This window comes from Trachinotus anak, unplaced genomic scaffold (genome assembly GCF_046630095.1).
Source record: "Trachinotus anak isolate AG129_WGS33_773 ecotype Australia unplaced genomic scaffold, CSIRO_AGI_Tana_v1 ptg000021l, whole genome shotgun sequence".
Classification (NCBI taxonomy): domain Eukaryota; kingdom Metazoa; phylum Chordata; class Actinopteri; order Carangiformes; family Carangidae; genus Trachinotus; species Trachinotus anak.
Window position 1 is genome coordinate 28,187,817 of NW_027273872.1, and position 18,697 is coordinate 28,206,513.

At 46.0% G+C, this 18,697-nt stretch overlaps 1 protein-coding gene across 5 annotated transcripts in view; it reads right to left on the bottom strand.

Annotated features, from left to right (window-relative positions):
- Window positions 1-18,697, bottom strand: part of LOC139637851 (storkhead-box protein 2-like) — a 65,042-nt gene that overhangs the window by 8,914 nt on the left and 37,431 nt on the right. For 4 of the 5 annotated variants that reach the window (XM_071506767.1, XM_071506771.1, XM_071506768.1 and 1 more), the window contains 2 exons: window positions 10,195-10,347; window positions 153-2,571 (listed from right to left, as the gene is read on the bottom strand). In XM_071506767.1, the coding sequence (XP_071362868.1) occupies window positions 153-2,571; window positions 10,195-10,347 (2,572 nt within the window). Of the gene's footprint in view, window positions 1-152; window positions 2,572-10,194; window positions 10,348-15,848; window positions 16,119-18,697 lie in introns of those variants that run through there. The other variant, XM_071506770.1, reaches the window with a different exon arrangement.

Sequence of the window (18,697 nt, forward strand, 5' to 3'; positions counted from 1 at the left end):
GAAAGACATATGTTGATTCATATCAAATCAAACCAAATTCAACCAAATCATGAATTAATTTGAAAAAAACAAATAAATGTCTGTGAAACAAATGGCAGTCATTTTTTGAAGTTGGTTCAAAGGACAGCTTTGTTCAGTGTACATGTTCTCACCGTGGTGAGTTGAATCCACTGTCAACAGTGACGGAGCTGGAGTCCATACTGTCCAGTCTAGCAGAGTGGGCTGACTGCTGGTTCTGACTGGACTCAGGAAGGTTCTCTTTAGCACCAGGGAAGGTGAGGGTTCTCTCAAACCTCCTCTGTAGGTCCCTCTCCTTCTCTCTCTCCAACAGCCACTGCATGGTGCCTGCTCCGCCCCCTCCAATCCCAACCACACCCCCTCCAGCCTTCTCATTCTCTCCTCGACTTTTTGTCCCTCCCTCCTCAAGTTCATCGTCATCGGAGACATTGTAATAGTCGAAGGAGGCCTCTGCAGTACTGGTAGTGGCTTCAGTCCCCTGTGGGGGGGCAGATGGTGTGGCCACCAGAGGTTTGGGAGCATCAAAGGCCTCCTGGGCATCAAGTGCATCGCAAGACGAGGACAGAGTAGAAGAGGCGAGGGCGGGGGGTTTTCTCAGGGAGCTGTAGCCGGGCAAAGGGAGGCTAGGAGGAGGTTTGAAGAGTGTGTCTTTACTAAAGATCTCCTTACGTTTCTCTTGCCCAGAGGAGGCACTGTGGGGAGGTCGTCCATTAGGAAGGGGGGGGTCAGGGATAGAGAGAGGTATTGGAGGCAGGCTGCCACCCTTAGGTCCCACCTTTAAGTCCTCCTTATTTTCTGGGGGATGGGGTGTCTGTCTGTCCATTTGCCTGTCAGTGTTGCCTACTTTTAATCCATCATGGCTACTTTTGCCCAGAGTTCCCAGTGGGTTTGCTGCTGTGAGAACAGCCTCAGAGGAACCAGAGCACTGGAAGTAATCATCAGGAGGTACCGAGGTGGGCAGTGGTTTGGGTGAGTATGCAGGTAGGCTGTCCCTGCTCTTACTCTTCTCTAAGCTCCTGCCGCCATCCAACCCCAGAGAATCCCCAGGCAGCTTAGCTGAGGGGGGTGTGGCACGAGAGTAGTGAGAAGAGCTCTGATTGGCTCGCAGGGTGCCATCATCAGTATAGTAACGGCTCCGGTCGTCGTAATAATCGGGTGGTCCCATCAACCCAGCTCCAAGTGGTCCTTTAGAATTATCCATGGATCTGGAACGTTCCTTGGCCTTGTCACTGCGTTCGTTCCTGGACTTCCTCTCCTGGGTGTGGGAGTGTGAGCGGTGGACTTTGGAGTGGTGGGCTGATGGGCCATGGCTTGGCTCAGGGAAAGGCATTTCTGTGCGTCGCTTAGCGAGCTCTCCAGACACATCCCACTCTGGCGTGACAGGTAGGTGGGAGGAGTCAAGGATGTTGGGGTTGCTGTGTGCCAGGTGAAGCCGCGCCCGCTGCCGCTCCATGGCCAGGGCGTGTTCCCTTGGCGACCGAGCCAGTGAGGATGAGTAGGCTCTATAGTCCCTGTCAGTCAGCTCCAGGTGGGAGCCGTCGCTTGGCTCACCGCGGGACGCCCTCGTCTTGCTATGTGAGCGGCTGAGTTTGGTCTGGGATTGCTTCCTGTGTCTACCCCCACTTCTCCTACTCCTAGAGCTCTGATTGGCCGATGACGCTTTGCTCCTCTGAGCACGCTCCTCTTCAAGACGCTTCATGACCGCTGTGTGCCGGGCGAGATTCTCTACAGTAAGGTCGGGGTTGATCCTGCGGATGATCTCCATCTCTACGTGTCGTGGCAGCTGGCTAGGCGCCTCCTCGTCACGCAGCGGCCACTCCTCAGGAGGGAACTGTGCAGAGAAGGTGGCCAACTGCTTGGCCTTGTCCTTCTTAAAGCTCAGACGGAATAGCTTCAAACCAAACTTTCGACTTCCTGTACCACTTCCTCCACTGGTTTGTTTCTCTATCTCTGCAGTTCCACTCCCACCGCCTCCCCCTCCGCCTCCTCCCCCACCACCTCCCCCTCCTCGGTGCTTGGTGAGCGTGTCCGTCTTGAAGGGGAACCCGAGGGTGCTGCGGCTCTTTTCTGTGTTGCCTCCTGTTTGCTGAGGAGGTGTTTGTGGGGAATGCGGAGACGAGTACGCTTCCCGGTGGTCTTTGGGGGACCTGCGCTGTAGGGTAGTGTGGTGACTTGGAGGGTCGTCTCCACGGTAAGCGTTGTTGTAAAAAGAATCCCCACCTCCTCCGCCTCCACCACTGTGGTTTTGGCTGGACTTTGGGTGTGTTCGATCTCGCACACCTCCAGAGGTGGACGGAGTGATGGTGCCAGAGAGCGGGGAGGTGCACTGCGTCTGCTGATGCTGCTGTTGGTTCTGATGCTGCTGCTGGTGTCGGTCAACAGATCGCTCGTCTAAGTGGTACCACTTGGAGCTGGTTCGGATTAGGCTCGGAGTGATGAAGTAAGTCTGGGGGGTTACGATAAAATATCCGTCAGGTGTTGGGTAGATTTTCCGCTCACGGACCAGCATGCTTAGCGTGTGGTGCAGAACCTCCTCCGTTGGCGTGGGAACACCTGAGCAAAATAAGAGAAAAGGAGTGTTATAGTGGGAACATTTTACACAGGTCATTATGTCCGTAGGTGATTCTAGCTGTCTTATTAGGAAAAGTTGTGCATAAAAGGAACTCTTACGAAAACCAAAGCAGCTGCTTCTCGGTAGCTGCCAGTAACTCCTCTCTCACAGGAGGCTGATTGGTCTGAACCACTGTTGTAGAACCACAAGCAAATAGCTTGGAGCCTTACAGAGTCAGCAGAATTAGTGGAGTTGCTCCAGTCACGTCTGTAACTTTCTAACACAAATTATCCCTCAGTTCTACCACTTCCTGCAGTGACTGATCCGCTGTTGATCTGAGCTTCTCTCTCCAGCTTTTTTTTCACTCTCCATACAGCTACTTCCGTCACAGATGAAGAGAGGTGGACACTGGAAGTGTCTTGTCCTTCTGTAACCTCACTCACACTGACCGTTCCACAAACAAATATCTCACTTTAGTGATGGCTCCACTTTTCAACACACTGTACCTTTTAGGAAATACAGTATTATTCTGTACAGTATGATACTATATTATTCACAGTAACACACTACTCCGATACCAGTTACCACAATAGGACTAACTGTTTAAAACCTTTATTCATCAGCTGTGATCAGATTTAGTAACGGGCATGATAGACGTGTCTGCTGTGGAAGATGGAAGGTACACGCACGATACAAAACAATTCAAGGAACTATAGTCTTTTGCTCATGTAACAATCCTTTTTGCTGAAGCAGCTGAAGTTACAGTCATCTAATCAAGATGATACTAATACATGAATAGGGGTTTTAATATGTGGAAATAAGACAAAGTAGGACTGAAGCCAACATACTGACTGATGTCAGTTGAGTTTTTCGAGAAAAATCAAAGATAACACTGCATAACAGGGCTGGAAAATGAACTGAAAAAACATCCTAACATTTAAACCCTCTCACCAACTTCATCTTGCTCATGTCAGTTAATTTAGTTAAAACCCCTGGCATCCAAACAACTTTGGAGTTTTCAGCCCCTAAAACAGAGAGTGTCAGAAACACTGAGAGGTAGTGCTGTAGTCTGGACAGGCAGAAACGGAGACATTAGGAAATTACGATGCAAATACCTGCCTCGCTTCCTGATTGGGTCTCATCAGACACGTCTACCTGAGGCAAATGCTACATGGATGGAGACCAAAGGTAACACCACCAGTTTGTTAAATCACTTGGACACAATCACCAAACTAATCGATCATTAATTGTAATCAGGGTTTGAAATTATACCGATACTGATTTGAAGTCAAATTACATTCTGACCCTGAGGTTCCTGATGCTTCTTCAGTTGTGATGTAAAACATTAACGTTTCACACAAGTCAAAGTAGGTGATACAATAACCCTCCAGCTGTAAGAGGAGTCATCAGGTGACTGGCAGAGGACTGAGTGTGTGCGTGAGTGCGTGAGAGTGTGTGTGTGTGTGTGTGTGTGTGTGTGTGCGTGTGTGTGTGTGAGTGTGCGTGCGTGTGTGTGTGTGAGTGTGCGTGCGTGTGTGTGAGTAAACTGAAATGAATGCACACACTCTCTGCACTGTCTGCTTCTGTTCTTTTCTTATTCCTGCTCTGTCCATCTTTTTCTTCCAACCACAACCCCCTCCCTTTCTCTCTCCTCCTGAATATCTCCTGCTCTCTGCTTCTCTCTCCCTCTCTCTCTCCTCAATATCTCCTGCTCTCTGCCTCTCTCTCCCTCTCTCTCTCCTCAATAGCTTCTGCTCTCTCTCTCTCTTTCTCTCCTGCTTTCTCTACATCTCTCTCCCCCTCTCTCTCCTCAATATCTCCTGCTCTCTCTCCCTCTCTCTCTGTAGTATCTCCTGCTCTCCCTCCCTTTCTCTCTCTCTCCTCAGTATATATTTATCTCTCTCCCTCCCTCTCTCTCTCTCTCTCCTCAGTATCTCCTGCTCTTTCCCTTCCTCCCCCTCTCTCTCTCTCCCTCCTCAGTATGTCCTGCTCTGTCTCTCTCTCTCTCCCTCCCTCTCTGGAGGTATTACTGCCAGTTACATCATAGCAGCCTTTCAGCCTAGCCAGAATGATGCAACAGCATGCAGACAGACTGCATGCAGATACACACACACACACACACACACACAAACACACACACAAACACACACACACACACACACACACACAGAGTGTTTGTCCATCCTGACATCAACACACACTCACTTCATCGTTGTAACATACTAATGTATGGCAGAGGAACATCTTCCATCAGTGGTGAGAATGTGAATGACTGGTTGGTGCAGTGACAGCAGCTTTTACCTGCCTGTGAAACTGAAAGCCAGCGCACCTGAGATCCTGTTAATGTGTCTCCTCTCACCTCAGGTACAGCAGGTCACAGCTGGCAGAGGAAGTGGGCGTGTCAACTGTGAGGAATCTTCTTCATTCATTGGTCAAACTGCTTGTGATGTCACTGTGTTTCCAACCTGATGATAATTGCCACTCACCAAACCTCTGAACACTGTGAACCTGGACACATACCCGTGTGTGAAGAGTGTAGAGCGGCCTCAGTTTACTTTCTGAAGAGGTTCCTGACACACATGTACTAAACACAGTCTTACACACCACCCATCGCTTTACATGTTTGGAATAAATCATATTAAATGGATACTGTTAAAATATTTTGTTGGTGGGGAGGCTTGCAGTCATGGTGGTGCCCCCCAGCTTTAAAATAACTTGTCAGAACACTGCCACCTCTCAGTGTACATAGATTTCCACAACAAACTTGGAAGAGCAATGGAGAAAAGTAAGACCAGAGGTTTCTTTGTTTGAACCGACAATGAGGTGAAGCAGTTACTGAAAGTAGAATGTACGAGTATGAGGCGTCACCACGGCAGAAAACAGACTGAGAAATAGCTGTTTTCATTCAGAAAAGGCCCGTGTGATAGGAGCACAACAGATCAGGGAAACATATGTCATGGCTGATAAGACCCAGTCATGGAGGGAGGGTGGGTGTGTTCAGCCAGTCCCGATCAACCCCAGATCAAACCTGGGGCAGCAGCGTTTCTTAAAGTCTGGATGTGAACATTAACTGAAGCTCCTGACCTGGATCTGCAGGACTGCAGTGCTGGCACATGATTGGCTGACTGGATAATTGCATGAATGAGCAGGTGCACAGGTAACAACTAATTTCCCTGTCGATTACGTGTGAAATTAAATTCAAATTATTCGCCTAGTCTAAAAGAAAGACTGAGCACCCTTTAATCGGGATCACATCGTCTGAAGGCGAACAGAATCTTGTTGGTTTGCTGGGTGTGGCTAACGTTAGCAGTACCAGCACCAGCAGGTGAACATCCATGCTGAATGTGGTTACACACTGCTCTGCTCAAGTGGTTGGAGGCCAGTGTATTGTGGCACAGCTACAGACAACCTTATTTTCATTTTCTAGATCAAACCACTGGTTTTATGAGATGTCGTGTGTCCCACTCTCCACTATGTTTGTTTACAACATCCAGACGTTAGTGCTGTGTCTGCATGTGTTCCTTTGGTTGTGAGGACAAATTTTAGTTCAAATCCTTTGTTGTGGGGACATTTCTATATTGTGAGGACATTTTGTCCGGTCCTCTCACCTTGACAGTGCTGTTAGAAGGTTCAGACCTGGTTTTAAGGTTCAGGTTAGACTCAGGTTTAGGTCAGTGTTAGTGTAAGGAGCTAAGGAATGCACTATGTCAATATGTGTCTCCTCACAGCTATAGGAGGGCCAACGTGTGTGTGTGTGTGTGTGTGTGTGTGTGTGTGTGTGTGTTGCCTGTCATTACATCATACAAGTGCAGTTCCTTTACTGACATGACGCAAGTTGTCTGAAGAGGGAACCCCAGAGCTGACTGACACACACACACACACACACACACACACACACACACACTCACACACACAAACGTGCACATGCACAAAGACACGTCCTTGCTTTACTATATTGGTGGGGGACAGAATGCATTGTCCACGGTAGTAGACATAATTGACATCATAGACAAAAATAAAATAAAATTAGCAGATTAGCAGATCAATAATAATCATTAGCTCCAGCCCTAAACCAGACTTTACAAAGGCCACTGCACCTTCGCTCATAACATGCACAGTTCAGCTTCTGTTCACTTCCTGTGGCTCACACTATGAAAGCAACAAGCTGAGAGGAATAAAGTGGCGACTCTCTCCACCCAGGGGACCCACAGCAGACGTCTGTTTCTGGACATTTGAAACTGAAATGAAGTCAAATCAAGCAGCCACTGTTCTATTGTGGGAACTGAACGGCCTCGTACTGGCTGAAGGACAAGTTCAGCAGTTTTCTGTCTGACAGTGAGATTTTCAGAGTCAGGACCTGGTTAGCCTAGCTTAGCACCTCATAACATCTCATACACCTTATAACACACCTCATAAGCTCTCCAGTTAACACAGAATATCTCACCCAGTGGTTTCCAGACAGAGGGGTGCAGTCCTCTCAGCAGACGGGGGACAGTGATGGCTGGGACAGCGTGTCACTCCTGTGTGTCTGATGCTGGCAGCAGCCTGCGACTGCAACTAACACAGGCAGTGACCTGCTGCAACTCACTGTGTGACGACCAAGGGTTTCATCTCCCATCCATCCCTCAGCTACAGCGGCTTATCCCAGCTGACAGTGACGGCCAGCCACACCTGGACAGGTGGTCAGTCTGTCACTGGCCTTCAAATCAATTCAGTTAAATTCAAGTCAGATTTGAGATGAATTTTTCCTTCAGCCAATACAACGAGGCCGTTCAGCTCCGACAACAGAACTCTGGCTGCTTGATATGACTTTATTTCTATTTCAAATGTCCCCTGAGTGGAGACAGAGGTTGTGTTTTGGACTTAAAATCCCCGCCCTGATCCAAACACAGCACCACCACGCTGCCCACTTCTCCAATTCTCATTTCCATTCACACACACTCTGGCACTCAGGCCCTGTTCAGACCCGGTATTAACATCTGTCTCAGGTGATCCGATCAAATGAGCTCCAAGTTCAGGTGTGAACAGACCAAAGACACATTCAGGACACATCTCAGATCCAATCACTCAGACCACATTTGGAGGAGGTCTGGGCCACATGTGGCCACATCCTTTTAGCAGTGTGAACGTGAATGTGTCCTGGGCTGCGGTGAAGGACCGCCTGCTCTACTGACGTCCTGACACAGTCTTATTAGTCAGTGTTAGAACTTAACGATGTGCAAAAAAATCATATTGCGATTATTTTGGCAGATATGAGTCACAATTTCGGCTGAAATGGTAATTTTTGCATTTCACTGAAAAAATATAAGAATGATGAAGATATGATTTTTGCTGGGGCTTACATCAAACAAGGAAGCAAGTATGATTTGGAGGCCAGGGCATCTCTGAAGCACCACAATGCTTCACTCATGGTCTGTTGTTGTGATACATTTTTAATTGTTCAGCCCTGGTCAGTTTCATAATGATCCCAAAATACTTCACTATTTCAAAAGGTTAAAACAGTATATTACTGTAGAGCTGTGAGGCCTTGTTCTGAACGTCAGGTGTGAACAGATGAGCTCAGAGCTGAGCGCCTGTGATGTGATCACTGAAGACACATAGTGTAGGTCTGGACAAGGCCTCAGTGAGCTGCCATGCAAGGTGCTAGTCTGATCATCAGGAGCTGTATAAGGTTCAGTGACTTGGCCCACGACACTTGCACATGTGGACAGGAGGAGCAGTGGTCTCCTATGTCAAAGTCCCATCCATCCAACCAGACCTCGCTCTATACACTGCATCACATGACTTCTTCCTTTGCTCCCATCATAATTACTATGTTCACTATAGGTCGTCTAACAATAAAACCTAACTGTGGGTCATGAGAAGCTGCTGCACGGTGCAGTTTTTTTTTTTGTGGGGGACAGTCTTTGGCTCCATCAGCTTCTTTTCATCTGTTCAGTTCACAGTCATACTGAAAACGAAGTCTGCTTCATCTGCTTTACTCTATATTGCCACCAAATCATCAGGGTCATAATGGAGCACGGTTTTGCTTCACATCAGCTGACATCAACTGCTTCATTCACACCTGACCATCACCAGCTCTCAGCGCAGTCATGCCAAGATCCACTTCCCATTCATGCTGAGACAACTGACCCTCCTACTTCACTTCACGCAGCGTTCAATCTGACTGAACACACAATGCTCTCCAGTTTCCAGCCAATCAGAGAGAGGGGGAGGGGCTTACTGTTGTGTATATTCTTGTTTTATAACTGCAGGTGAAATAATCCAAGCAGCAGACAGGTAGAGAGGTCAATGACACACTAACCATTGATGTTAGATTTCTACATTTCTAGTCCCCCCTGCTTTTGGCCGCACCTGGTCTGACTGCACCATCATTCATCAGCTGTGTAGCTATCACCTGACTACTAACATCCAATCATATTAAAGCAGGTGTGCAAACACTGTTTGCTGCTGCAGCTCCTTCCACCAGCTCAACCTTCTCCCGATGCAGTGCATGCAGGAAGTCTTCATACTCCTTCACTTTTTCACATTTCACAGTCTCTCATCACTCAATGCCCCATAATGACAACATGACAACAGAATATTATAAATCATTGTAAATTCTTCTCTGCAGAAAATCCCCTAATCGAGATGTGCAAAGCTTGTCTTGTCAAACCCAGGAGGACTGGAGGCTGTAATCTCTGTCACAGGTCAAGTAAGTCCTGTAAATGTGCTAAAATTTCTAAAATCCTGTTTTCACTCTGTCATGATGGGGTTATAATTTTAGCAAGAGGCTGCAACGTAAACTCAACTGGTCTGAAGACTTTCTGAATGCACTGTATGTTCTGAGCTTTAGCTAATGTTGATTGACTTGATACGATATAGGGGGGTGGTTAGTTCTCCAGCAGAGTCAAAGGTACACATGCTTAGTTCCCTGACTAAAATGCTAATATACAGAATAATAAGAGAATAACATTCTCCCCGGCCCTTGACAACATCACACAGTGACACAGACACTGTGTGTGACCGAGCAGTAGCATGAAGCATGGGTGCAACAAACCAGTCGCACACATAAAGCAGCTCTTTGCCATCATGGGAGCTTCACACAACCTGAACTCATAAGAACCTGTGAGGTCTAGGTTACATCTTCTTCCTGGTTCTTCACTATGTTTTCCAGAGCAGAGCATTGCAGATTTACGTCAATAAAAAGGTGAGACCAGTTTGCTGTGTTCGGGCCAGCTGTTGCACACCTGAAGTTAACACACATTTATCACCAAAACTGTAAGGGAGAAACATCAGCAGAAAAATGAAATATGAAACTGGTTCTGTCACAATATTGATATGTCAGCAGTATCTGAATGTTGTGGGTGGTCCAGGTGGCACATTACAGCACCTCAGTATCAGGTATGTGGACAATACTTCTCTTATAGTTCAGTGTGGTCTCACTAAATTAAAATACAACCCAGCAGAGCAGATACAATAATTCACAGGAATGAACAGAAACTGTACATGTTCAGATAAGAAAAGTCAAGGATAAATAAACACACTTCATCTGATGATGATATGCAGAGTTTTTCTGTGAAGCAGCCCCAGACAGAGGCTGGTGGGTGGTGTTGGCTCAGTGGAGGTGTGTGAGCTGGAGTTACCTGGAAAACATGTCTGCAGGTGTTCAGTTAGGGCCTCCTGAGTGACAGGCTTATGGGCGGAGTTCATAGCAGAGATAGCCAATAGCAACACCTCTCCCAAAGGGATGAACTGCGATTGGCTGATGGGGGACATACTGATGGGTGACACATCACCTGTGAAAAGACAGAAATCAGTCACTTGGGTTCAAGGTGAGTGAGACTGGATTAAAATATGACAGAACCAGAACCTGGACCTGGTGCAGTCTCATGTCCCAGATCTGCCTCTCAGACGCTGGAGAAATAACTCCCTTGTCACATCTCTCCCTCTCTTCCCTCATTTACCCAATGAACACAGGAAATTCCCAGAGCAATCACTAAAAAAGGAATGAAATCAAAATGTCTCTTTTCTGCTGCAACATTTAAACATAACTAGGAACACTGTCACATCCTGCTGGTTGAAACTAAGGCACAATATGAAAAGAGACCCTCAGCAGCTCCTGACACCAGCCTCCAACATGCACATTTAAATGTGAAACACAATTTGATCAAATGTAATATCATTCAATTATTTACACCATCTGGCCAGCGGGGGCCGTTCTGTGTGGAGTGTCTGTGTAGGTTTCCTCTGGGTGCTGTGGTTCCAGCCAGGGCCGGCATCATGCCGGCGTGTTTGGTTCAGTGTAAACAAGCACAGGCAGCATAATGAAGGGTCTTCATAATGGTAACATGGTGGGATCTCTGTGTCAGAGGGGCCAGTGATGTGTTCCTACTCAGGAGGCTCTGACCTCTTCATTTTCATGTGTGTCAAGGCACAGAGACATATGGAGATGTAAGATTTACCATAAAGAGAAAGGCTACTGCAAAGTAGACAGTCTACTTCCTGTTTACACCAGCATGTGCATGGTCATGTGATGTGCATTTTCAGGCATGTTAGTATGGAGGGAGATTATTTCTGGTACGGAGTTAAGATGCTTGTCTGTACAGAGATTGTTTTTGCTTCCTGCTGAAACCTTTAAAAACACAAACATACAGTTTCACTTTGAAAAAGATTCATTCCCTCAAACAGCTGATCACTGTCTTTTTAACAAACAAGAGGAAATGGTGCATCTGTTGGGGACTATTTTCAGTGGCGGATTAATCCACATTTGGTGCTGTAGTGAGTATGTGTGTGTGTGGGACTGAGTCAGAGTTAACTACAGTGTGTGTGTTCATGGTGATGAAGGAACACTACCATGAACACAGTGTGAGTCACAGATGTGCTTTTAATAGTTGTTGGACAACAATGGAGCTGTGTGGCTCAGAGGGACAACATCTATCAGCTGTAGATACACACACACACACACACACACACACACACACACACACACACACACACTGCTGTTGGGAGTAGGAAGAGGCTGTTTGACAGCTTCAGACATCAGGTGAGCTCTTCACTTGTTGAGTGGACTGTTTTTTACACCTGACTAATATCTGATCACAGTGTGAGCCAGACCACCTCCAGATGTGATCAGACTGATCTGATCTCATTTCAGTACATTCTGTTGCATTTTAACCTAAATCAATGCGTTTCCTTTTTTCCATCAGATACACAGGTCACATGACAGTTCCAGCTGGAAACAGGGCCTAAATGCACAAATGATTCCCTTCTAATGAGCCCCAGAGGTTGTTTTCCACTCATAAAGGAACGTGCTTGTTTGCTTCCCAACAAAAATCATATCATTATAATTTTTATATTTTTTTAGGGCAGTCAGCATTAAGACATTAATCGCAATGAGATTAAGGACAAAGCATAACACTTTTTTTTTTTAAACGTGTTAATCTTGTGCCACCAAAGATTCTTTATTTTATACCGTCACTGCTGCTGTTACCAAAGATTCTACAGCGTTCTAGATTCTTTGGCACCCTTACCCATCAAATCGTGAAAGAACAAGCACTGTCGAATGTCACTGAAGCAAAACATCAGTGGAGATGACAAACGCTGAGAATAGAAGCCAATTTGTACAGAAGAGCAAAGGAACATGTTTGGGTGGAGTATGAGGTGCAGAGATGTGTTAGAGAGCTGGAGGGTGGTGAGGTGAACTTCATACATGTCACATTCAGACAGGCGTTTCAGTCAGGAGTTGTTCCACCAGAACAGCTTCACTGCTCCAGGTCTCTGATTCTACTGCAGGATGAAAACCATTCTTACTAAAGATATCCCCTCATGTGCTGTTTTGATGATGGTGGTGGAGAGCACTGTCTCACATCTCGCTCCAACATCTCCCATGGGTCTTCAACTGGACTGAGATCTGGTGACTTCAGGTCACGGCATATGATTCACATCATCTTCATCCTCATCAGACCAGTGTCAGTGACCCCTCATGTCCTGTGGACGGAGGCACTGTCATCCTGTTCCTCCACTTGTCACTGTCTGTTCATCATACAGCCATGTGTGACTGCCTCCTTACACCCTGACAGATACAGACTAGAAGGTCTGTTCACATTGTTCAGACAAACACTGAAGACCCTCTGCCTCTCTCAGTCATCCCTTATCATCTAATTATGAGGCCCTATTTAATATTGAAAGTACTCATTCAATTTCAGTGCTTTTAGGACCTTTCACACACACCTCATGGTCTTCATCAGCAGATGGAGTTGACTCTGGGCTAGGAGCTGGGAGTGTAACCCTGAGCCACCTCCATCTGCAATTGAAGACCATGACTTGCATTTAAAAGTTCTAGAAAAGCCAGTAAGTAGACCGTTGTATTGAGATTATTTGGTCACCCATACTGTTGTCAAGGGCAAGAATGAATTTCACTCAAATGTAAATGAATTTAAAAAACAACCAGAAATCACCAAACATTTCAAAGAAAGTCTGCAGAATAAACATCAGCTGCTGCTGTTTGTGTGTCATAAACAGACCAATGATCCCTGAAGGCAGCAAAGGTTCAAACAGATGTTCAAACAGACAAATGTTTCTGACTCCTCCAGCCTCGTACATACACAGTCTCTGATGTGAGTTTTTTCTGAACTTGCTAAAAGCTGCAAAACAACAAAAAAGTTTTAGGATCGAAGAACTGTAAACAGACAGAGACAAACCAGACAGAAGAAGACAGAGAGCAGCTGCAGGCCACCACACTCCGACAGCTGCAGGACCAACCTGAAACCCTACACACACACAGTGAGTGGGGGAGGGGGCAAAAAGCTTGTGTTCAACAGAACAGCTGAGTGAGAGGCCATTTCCTGTTGCTTCTCATGGTTTATGTAGTGAATGTATCAGTATCCTCCATAAGGACTGAAAGCTTCACTTCTCCCACAACTGCTACTACAATACGTACTCCGACCCAAACTCTCCCCCGATCTGAACAGGTCCAAAGGTGGTCGAGTGAGGTTTGAGCTGGTTCAACCAGCTCAGCTTTCACAGCTCGTTGACAAATCTATCAGTGTCTGGCTACTAAAGGTTTGTACCTGCTTTAGGATGAGAGGTTCTAAATGTAGATGTGTGTTGATGAAATGAGGCACACTGATCTAAAGTGTGAGATGAGAAACAGTCAGTAAAATCTTGTTCAGAGCTGAAGGGCTGTCTCTGCCGACCACTGCTACTGATTATTGATTGTCTTACAGTTGCTGCTGCAGTTATTGATACTACCACTACTGTCATTATTACTAATAATACTACACTACTACACTTATTACAACTACATCTGCAGTGCTGGTGCTACTACTGTTAGTATTACTCTTAGTACTTCTACTACCTCTGCTAACTATCACTGCTGTTTAAATGAGCCTTTTTTTCTCTGCTGCTGACCCTGGTTTCTTGTCAGCAGCAGGTGGTGGTGATGGTCACCTCACAACAGCTTCAGTCATCATTGTCTTTATAAGACCAGAGGTTATAACACGTCCTCTGAGCAGCTACATCTTCAGAACAGACTGGAGGCTACAGTGAGGAGACGGGCTGGAGCTAGCTGTTAGCATGCTAACTTCAGCAGAGTTAACATTGGTGTTTGTCTCCACCTCTGGAGACAGATGTTGGTGAGTAAAGGAATACAGTTTGATGGCAAACTCACGACATTTTGCCAGACTACAGCTGTGTTGGATCCATGATGAACCCTGATCTTTCCCTGAACTTTCATCAGTACCATCATCAGGTCAAGATGTCTATTAGTCCTGTACTTTGTTTATGAGTCAATACCTATAGAGCTAAAAACATTCCCATCAGCCTCAGCTCTACTTTGTGGTAATAAGCTAATGTCAGCATGCTAACACAGAACGATAAGCTCTGTAAACATATCTGCTAACCATTAGCATGTTAACACCATCACTGTGAGCATGTTTACATACTGATGTTGGCATTTAGCTTCAAGCACTGCTGCTAGCATGACTGGAGACCAGCTCAAAGCTCCAAGGAGCAGAAACAGGATGACTGAGCAGCAACTGGAGTCCACACATATCACACACTGGTGGACTTTATCTGCCCACTGTCATCACCATCCGACCCAGACTGGACCAGACCCATGTAGAGAAAAAGAAGAACTGGGGATATTTAGTCTTTTTGCACAGATCACTATTAAGCAGAACGTGCACAGAATTGATCAAAGCACCTCCTCATGATGGCTTGATATGTGTGTAGTCTCTGCTGGACTGGGATAACAGGGATCACCAGTCAGTTTCCTCAGACTGAGCCAAAGGTCAGAATGTTGTCATACTTTATTTTGTATGTTATGTTGCTATCAGATATTAAACATCAGGCCTGTGGGGCTAGATCTGCTCTGCTGTGCTGATCCAGATGTTATAAAACTGTATGAACACCCTCCAACACCACTAATGTTATTCCTATTACTACGACTGGTCCCAGTGTTCCTGCTGCTGTCCGGCACTGACGACTGCTGCGACTGTCACTGGTAACGTCATATTTGCTCACTGTAGTTTCAGGTCGCTCGATCTGTTCCTCCAGCTTTTCGTCAAACTTGCCGCTGCTTGATTTGTTCTGAACACAATGACCACAGCCACACAGCAGGCAGCTAGCGTTCTCACACACAGACAGAGCACACTGTAGTACGTCATATAGAGTGAAAGCATCAACTGCCGACTTGAACCGGTTTTCAGGATCTGTCAGATCCAGGACTGGCAGTAAAACCACTGAGCTGGAGGTAAAGAGGAGACATTTTGTAGCAGCAGGCGTTAGCTCACAGATCTGCTCACTCCATTACTATACTGTCCAACACCGACAGGGACAGAGCTGACAGGAGATGATAGACGGGAGGAAGGAGGGAACAGAGTGGTGAGAGAAGGAAAAAGAGAGAGAGTAATGATGAAAGAATGGAGCATTGATCATCCATGTCTCTCTCTCTGCAGTGGTAGTAAACAATCAGCCAGCCTCCTTTGTCCACAGCACTAAACCACACCCCCTCCTTTTGTCATGCTCTCCCTCCCTCCCTCCCTCCCTCCCTCACCCACTCTGTCTCACCCATTTCTCCCCCTCCATCCCTCCATTTCTCTTGCTTTGTATAAACCTCCATTATCTCTCTCTGCTACAGTAGCTTAGCATCTATCCTTCCAACACTCGCCTCTCTCACTCTGTGTGGAGCTGTGATGCTATGTAGCTAATGCTAACTAGCAGCTGCTGATAATAGGCTAGCTAATGGCAGACAGGCAGACAGACAGACAGGCAGGCAGGCAGACAGACAGACTCATACCTTGGCTGATAGTAATCCACTCCTTTAGTAAAAACAGAATCCAGTTAAAAGCCTCTCAGTGTAGCTTCTGATGGCAGCGCTGTTCCCTCTCTCTCTCTCTTACTCACACACACTAGCTCATCCTTCTCTCTCTCTCACACACACACACTCTGCTCCTCCCCCTCCCTCTCTCTCTCTGACACACACATACAGGCGTCGTCCACCTCTGTTCTCTCACTCACACACACACACACACACACACACACACACACACACACACACACACACACACACACCCCCCCACTCTTTTCCCACTCACACACAAATGAGCATTCAGTCAAGGCCTACCCACAATCCCCTGCACCACACAAAGACAAGGGGGTGTGACCAATCACACACTGCCTCACTCCGCACCGTGTTTTTTTCCTCCCTCACTGTATAATGCCCACCGACATACAAGCTGGTGGGCGGGCTGCCGAGAGGGTTGCCATGACAACGCATCCCCAGTTGCTCTTTGTTGCTATCACTCACATATTCACTCACTCACACTCACTCACACTCACTCACACACACACACACACACACACAGACTCCACAGTCATCTCCCTGTCTCTGCTATGCTATACATCTCTGCTGTGTGTGTGTGTGTGTGTGTGTGTGTGTGTGTGTGTGTGTGTGTGTCCGCACATGCTCTCTGAGCCGGTGTTGCAGTACTGCAGCTGGGTTCTGGTGTGACCCAGTTAGAACACTCAGGCTGGATGTAGGACACACACACACACACAGCTGACAGAACATTCCTGAACTATGAAAGGATTGCTTGTATAAATAGAACAGTGCAGTTACTGTATATTATCATTATGAGGAAGCTGAAGTGCTTCTACGTGATCTAATTATCACCACGTACTGTTCGCTGATGATCCTGCTGTTATGGTGCGTGGTGATGATACTACAGGTACAGTGTTCAGTATGTGGTGTAGTGAGAGTACAGTAAAGCTGTGGTTATCACTTTTATGTTTCCCAGCAACAAGACAGCGCTTCTCTGTGACATTTAGTCTCTGGATTTCCTGTCTTATGCTGGTTGATTTCTCTACCTTTTCTCTACCTGGCACCTGTATATCAACAAATATTTCACTTTTTTTGCAGAATAACAAACAGCAGTGTTCAGGACTTTATGGCCACAGTCGGAATAAAAGGATTTGACAGAACGGACCTGTGGAAAACCCACCTGAACCTTAGATGCTGTTGGCCTATTTAAGAGCGTGAAACTTGTAGGCCACTGATTGTGAACAGTGTTTAACCCACAGATATGTGACATGAGCTCAGTGGGAAGATCTAAACACTGTTGCAGCACGTGATCAGAGCTGTTGCTGAACATGCTCGATTCGAGCGGGATCCACTCAGGTGTTGGACATGTTGGTCACCGAGGCCATCGCAGTAAAACCAGATCCTACCAGATCCTGATCCAGTTACACTAATATGGATCTGGTCTGACACAGGTCCCGGGTCATCAACCAAATCAGTGCCATACACATGTGATGACTTCTGGCTGTCAAGTGTCACAATGTTAAGATCAACAATATGCTTCAGGGTGAAAACCTTTGGAAATTTCATGGTTTGATTCAGTTTGTGACGTCAATATTCAAAGACTAATGCTATTAAAATATCTTGGTATTTAGATTGATGAAGTTATCCCAGCAATCGTATATCAAATCTGGTGAGTAAATTACAGCAAAAGATTATTTTTCTTTCGGAATAAATCCTGCTTCTCACTGTATTGTAGAAAAACCCTTGTTGAGAAAAGACTTCTTCAGTTTATGGTGACATCTTGTACAGGCATACTTCAGCTGCAACTCTAATGCCCCCGATGCTGTCGACCACTCTGCTCTCAGCTTCATTACTGGTGATGCTTATGATGAACACTCACCATTGCACGGTATACTTAAAGGTTGGGTGGTCCTCTCTCTCTCTGAGAGGCGTAATTTGCAGATATTTGTTTTATTTACTAGGCCCTTATTGAAAAACTGCCTTCATATCTTACTTCCATGTTAGTCTGGTCCACTGGACCACATTCGACCAGGACTAATGACTAGCTGACACTCCAGGTCCCTTGAGTTCATACAGAGCTTGGAAGAACTGCTTTTGGCTTCTTGGCACCATCCACCTGGAACTCACTGTAAAGAACTTTAAAAATTCATTTCTTGGTTTATCTTGGTCATTTTAGATTCTTAATCTAAGTTGGTTTTTTTATGTTCTTTTTTTTAACTGGTATCTTTATTTTGCATCTACTCGACATCTTTGTAAATGACGGCTTTGCCCTCAATAATTTCAAAGCTTAAATATAGACATGATAATAATTTGATTGGAGTCATTCAACAGATGCTAACTGTGTGCCATACCATTCACTCACCTTTTTAGTCAACTGAATACATGAGTATTCAATGTAATGATGTGTGCAATGTGTGCAATGTAATATTTCCTCAAAAACACTTTACTGTACATGTGTTATTTAAAAAACGCCAAAAACAAACAGTTTGCTCTAACTAAATCATTTAAAGTCAGCATGCTGTACGGCGGAAACGAGACATCAGGGAGTGGTTGGGAGCTGAGACTGCTGCTAAACTTTGTTTTGATATTTTCTCTGATAACTTATAACCCAGATGGTCTGGAGGTTTTTAACAGCAGCTGAATTATCCACAGAGGTGTCCTCCTCTCCACAACAGACCAGGGGATTAAAACTGGTAGAAAGAACAAATAAAAAAATCACTGATTCACTGATGCTCCTCAGCAGATACAGGACATCTCTGAGTGGCTGGGAGCTGAACTGTCTAATATTTGCTCAGCTCTGTTCTCTGATAAGATGCCCAATGACT